General features: G+C 34.4%; 1 protein-coding gene across 4 annotated transcripts; it reads left to right on the forward strand.

Moving 5' to 3' along the window:
* The first annotated feature begins 579 nt into the window (after positions 1–579).
* Positions 580–4,837, forward strand: LOC132603395 (F-box protein CPR1-like). 4 transcript variants are annotated; one of them, XM_060316428.1, is made up of 3 exons: positions 580–2,222; positions 2,514–2,589; positions 4,039–4,355. In XM_060316428.1, exons 1-2 carry the CDS (start codon positions 1,009–1,011, stop codon positions 2,554–2,556), a joined length of 1,257 nt encoding a protein of 418 aa, XP_060172411.1. In that variant the 5' UTR covers positions 580–1,008; the 3' UTR covers positions 2,557–2,589; positions 4,039–4,355. The 4 variants fall into 4 exon arrangements, with proteins under 4 accessions (XP_060172411.1, XP_060172410.1, XP_060172409.1 ...); XM_060316427.1 differs by lacking the exon at positions 4,039–4,355 and adding an exon at positions 4,362–4,837 and having other exon boundaries at positions 581–2,222; XM_060316426.1 differs by having other exon boundaries at positions 582–2,222; positions 2,514–2,584; positions 4,071–4,355.
* The last annotated feature ends 869 nt before the right edge of the window (positions 4,838–5,706 follow it).

Below are 5,706 nucleotides of genomic sequence, written 5' to 3' on the forward strand. Positions count from 1 at the left end.
GCTCTACATAAAAGAATGACGATCCGTCTATTTTTACCAAAAATCAAGGTTATACTTACCATTCGGCTTAAGCATGCAATACTTGGGAAAGAATATATTGACAACTTGCAAATACGGATTCATTGTTAAGTAAACCTAGGAGATCTAGAGAAATTTCAACAGAAAAGAGAAAAAGTTAATTATAACACATGACCAACTACTTACCCCCATTTCACCTTGCTTATGACAACTTGACTATCTAATTGTAATACCACGTATGGATCACTCATTCCCTGCAATTTGGATAGAAAATTAAGTAACTAAATTGAAGATGTAGTTAGCAAAGTCCGTAATGCATTAGAGGTAACCATTCCACTGATAATCACAAAGCTTTCAGAAGAAGATGCACAAAACCATAATTTGCTTCTTCTTTAGTAAGTACTACTTATTTAGTGTGTTCCTGGTTATTAATCACCTTCATCAAGTAACGGCAATAAGGTCAGTAACTGAAAAAAGATACTCACTAAAATCATAATAATGGATAATCACATTCTTGCACTCTTGCATCCGTTTCATACCAGGAAAATTATTTGTGGCAATTAATTATAGGCAAGAAAATGACCTGCCATGGTAGGCCAAGAGACTAACTTTAAGTCTTCTTAATTACAATAATTAGGATATTTATTCTTATAATATTTAGGAAATTCACTCTAATAATAAGATAAATAAGAAATAGGAAGAAAAAATAAAAATAAAAATAAAAAAAAAAGATAAATAAAAATAAAAATAGTGTCACGTCATCTTGTCTATGCTTAACTTTATATTATATATAGATTTTAAATTATATCCAAACGGACTTTAAAAAGTCCAAACCAAGCAAATAAATTGAACCGGAGGGAGAGTATGAAGAACCGTCTCTCTCTCTCTCTTTCTTGAAAATGAACCATCACTTTGTTTGCCCAAATATCTCAATCGACACACCTCTCTACATGCCAGTCCAAAGTTCATTTGCCGTAACCTGCGAAAACAATGTCAGCCATTTCTTCGGACGAACTAGCCGAAATTCTGTGTCGACTACCAGTTGACTCTGTCTTACGTTTCAGGTGCGTTTCAAAATGTTGGCGTGCTCTTATTGATACTCCTAATTTTGCGAAATTGCATCTTAAACATTCACCCAAAACAAACTCTAACTTTTGGCTTCTCCTTAGTGAAACTGAATTTTTTGGATATAAAAAACACTGCTTTTACTCTCTACACTTTGATTCTCTCAACTCCAGAGTTGTTACTCCTAAAGAATTGACCAAACCTTTGAGTTCTAGTGAATCTGATACCATGATACTTGGTTCTTGTAATGGGTTGTTGTTGATATCTAATACTGTAAATGACCTTGCTTTATGGAACCCTTCTACTGGGAAGTACAAAAAGTTACCAGTTCTGAGTGTTGTTGTTAGAGAAAATGGTTATGTTACATTTGGTTTTGGATATGATGTTGCTAATGTTGACTATAAGGTTGTCAGAATTATGCAGTTTCTTGGTACAGAAAAGGGTAGCTTTTTTAGCTCTGATGTTAAGGTTTATAGTTTGAAATCGAATTCTTGGAACGGGGTTGAGGAATTCCCTTATTTACTCCGATATAAAGAGGAACCAGGTAAATCTCTCAATGGTGTACTTCATTGGATTGTCAGTATTGAGATGAAGATACCCTTGCAGAGACTGATTGTTTCGTTTGATCTTGAAACTGAGAAGTGTCGGATTGTACCGCATCCCCCGTATTCCGACGAAAACTTTAGTGTGAAGTTGGAGGTGTTGGGAGGCTGTCTTTGCACATATCACTCCTACTGGGGTGATTTTTTTATCGATGATTGGGAGCATATGGATCGTTGTTTGGACTATATGGATGTATGGGTAATGAAGGAAGGTGTTAAGGAATCGTGGACAAAGATTGCATCAATCAAACGGCCTGCTAATCATATTGGAAGTCCTATGGTCCCTCTGACATACTCCAACAGTGGAGAGGAAATTCTGGTGGAACTAGATAATAAGCGGTTCCTATGGACTAATATTAACAAGGGCGACACAAAGATTGTTGATACTCAATTTGGCACGTTACGGGCCTTACTAGATTTCAACAGTTATGTCTACTTGGGAAGCCTGGTTCAGCTCGGTTCAAGTGAAGGCACAAGTTATCTGAAGAAACAGTTTAGTCAAGATGAAAGAGGACAAAGGAAAACCTTAAAGAAGAGGTCAATTATTTGGTTATGTTGTAGCCCTCTTTCTTTTAGCAACTTGCACAGTTATACTTATTAGTATATCTCTTATGATTAGAGCTTTAGCATCAGTTCTTTCAACAACAGGACATTTGGGTGAAGTAGTTAGACTGATTCCATATGACTTTCTTTAGAATATTCTGGAAATTTGTTTAATTTTATTTGCACTTCTCCCGTATGCAATTTAGGGAGACTTAATTATACACTTTGTGTTTTATATACTCTTTCTTTCTTTGCTAAATGTCTGTTTTATCGTTTATTTATCAGAGGAGATGATTTCCTTTCAAAGGGGTTCAAGTTGAAGCTTTGAGCTATATGTAACGTGAAGATTTTGACAGGCAAGGTATCTTCTGTTCTTCTCTTTATAAACAATCAATAGGAATGTTTTTTGGTACTGAGGAAAACAATTTCTATGTAATATAACTACTTCGTTCTGCTCTTCTCTCGATCTGTTTCCCGGTTAGTAGTCATCGGTCTTAATGATATAAGTTATTATATGTTCTGTGATTTTGTATGCATGCAGCTTATTTGAAAAGAGTGATTGGCATGCAAGCCATTAACATATTTAGGTAAGAATAGGTAACATGAATCCTTGCTCATCATAGGAACCAATACTTAAGATAGCTTATCTAATGAAGTTCCTTACACTTAGACAACCCAAATGCAAATGAACAGTTAGAACATATGGTCTTCTTTGCTTAATTAATCCATAGAACTAAAACTGTACTCCGTGTAGCTTTCGACACTGAAGTGTACTAATTATACTGCTAAAGGTTTATTTATGTTTCTTGATTTTTGTCCTTGTAACTTTGTTATGAATCAACATTAAGAGGCATTGATGGTAGTCCTTAAAATTTTCCATTGGATGACATAAATGGAGTATTGTTCATGCTTTGATGAAGTAGAATTTTCAGAACTTCTACATACTCTTTAAAGTGATTAATTAAACTACTAAATTGACTAGGTCAGGGGAAAATTGCTTCTTCGTTTTGGGTGTTGAGTGTGTAAAATTAAGAATTTTACTGCATCCTTAAATTGGCTGTTGGCTTTTCTTTTCTTCTCTCTCTCAGTTTTTCTAATCACTCTGCTTGCAATGTGGGAGGAAATACAAAATATCTGTCTCTTTAGAAGACAAGAACATAAACGATGAGAAACCAATAATAAGTCTTTAACAAAATTGAGTTTTTTTGCATGCTTTTGCTCCTATGACTGAATAGGATTCAGATGAATTAAAGCTGACATAATCTTGAATCGCTTACTGAAAACCTTCATATTAAATGATGTTTCGGCTAATGCTTTGGGTTTAATTTAGTAATATAATGATTAAAAATGGTAATGATTGAAGTGCTTGACTCTCAAATTTGTAATGGTGAAGTTGTCCCAGTTAAGTCTAGTGGTAAAAAAAAAAAAAAAATCAGTTGCTCCTGGTGCATTCATTTGAAAAGGGGAAAGGAAAAAGAAAAAGTAAAGGAAAAATTGAACTTAGTGGTGTGGTATAATGCGCAGGTCCATTTTGTGGATGAATTCTTCAGTTGTAGAAGTCACAAGCTTATATGTGATAATGTGAATAATATGAACATTTTCTTTCCAGAGACTTTAATAATGAACTCTCTTGACTTGTCTTCCTCAACTTTAGTAATAGTACTCAATTTCTTCAGAATTACACTCTATCTGATTTGCAAGCTGTCTTGTTTTGGTTTATCACCATGCAGCTTATATTTCGGTTGAATAAGCATTTATCATTATAGTTTCCTCTTAAATTGTTACGAAGATTTATGATTTTCTGCTGCAGTTTAATAAAACATGATTATATGAATTCTGCAGTGCCTTCTCTGCAAGTTGTAAGGTTGACTGGTTATCCAGGTTATGATGGTCAATTGATGCAGTTCTGTTCTGCCCCAAGCTATTTGCTCTTACTGTTTAGTTGAGCAGTAGACTTTCTGGTTTCTCAGTTATAACATATTGGATTAGTATTAGCCATCTGCATGAAATACTTGGTACTTATTGGTGCAGTAGACTAGTTGTTTCCCAAGTGTGCTGATAGATGTGGGTCATAATATGTCGTATGTGCTCATCCACATTCAAGACTCCCTAAATGAGTTTCTGTTTTGGCAGGATATGTGGTCGAAACTAGGCCTGTGCACGAATCGGCTCGGTTCGGTTTTGGCCATAATCGAGTTGAAATTTCGAATTTCGACTTTCTAAAATCCTCAACCAAACTCGATCCATTCTAGGTTCAATTCGATTCGTTTTTTATTATTTCGGTTCGGTTACACAAATCGATTTATTTGGTTTATTCGAAATTTAAACAAGTAACTATTTCATTTCAGTTTTAGAGTAAACATAACAAAAAATAATGAGATCCTAAATTTGCAGTCTTATAACCAAGACATTAACCAAGAAAAAAATTATAAACTTGCAAGCATAATAGCAAAACAAGAGCTTGACAACTTGTGCAAGCATATAAATCTGCCAACACCATATTACATATACCAAATTAATAATCCAGCATCTTGCAATTTGCAAGCAGACAAGCATAATAACTCGGTTTACATTCTCAAAAAAAAAAAAAAAAAAAACTCTAATTTGTACAGGCTAAGATCAAATAACCAACAAAGCAATGGGTGGAGGCAATGACTAAAAGGTAAAGATGACTCATAAGAAGAACGCTAAAAAGATGAAAAACCAAAAGGGAAGTCAGCTTGAGGCCAATAAGAAGGTCATGAATATCCGGTGCAATGTGTGCATGCAGACATTCATTTGCACCATTTCTGAAGTTAAATAAATATTACTTCAGTATTAAGTATTAAGCGTATATATAGTTGGACTATTAGAATATTAGTTATATTAATCACTAGTGGCATATAAATTCAGTTTGTTCGGGTCGGTTCGGTTGATAATTGAAGCCAATCGTATTCGAACCGTTAAATCGTAATATTTTATAATTGCATTTGTAAATCGAAATCAAATTGTATTATCCAAATTGATTTATTCGAATTGTTTCGAATCGGTTTAGAAATTCAGATTGAACCGATTTGTGCATAGGCCTAGTCGAAACAGACCTGTGATTGGTATTTTCATCAGGGAATTTGAAAGAGCACCAATGCGGGAAGATGGAGTAGTGCATTGCCTCTTTTACTCTAATCTCTTCTCCTCTCTTCTCTTGTAGAGACTCAACTTTTAACATCTGCGAATAGTTAATGTAAAGCTAACTAAATATTGCTGTGTTTTGTCTTTTAATATTATATCTGGAAGATGCATTTTGAAAATAGTTCGTTTTAATTGCCGTCTTTCCTAACTAAGATATCATCCTTTTGGTTGACTAAAGTATTACAAGGGGACTGAAATTTTGAAGACGATCTTATCGTATGTTTTGTCACTAGTGATTTTACGAATCTGTTGCGTGGAATGACCTTACTGTGGGACCATTTGCGAGTTAATGTAGGGGAGGTTGCAGTAA

This window comes from Lycium barbarum, chromosome 7 (assembly GCF_019175385.1).
Source record: "Lycium barbarum isolate Lr01 chromosome 7, ASM1917538v2, whole genome shotgun sequence".
NCBI lineage: Eukaryota > Viridiplantae > Streptophyta > Magnoliopsida > Solanales > Solanaceae > Lycium > Lycium barbarum.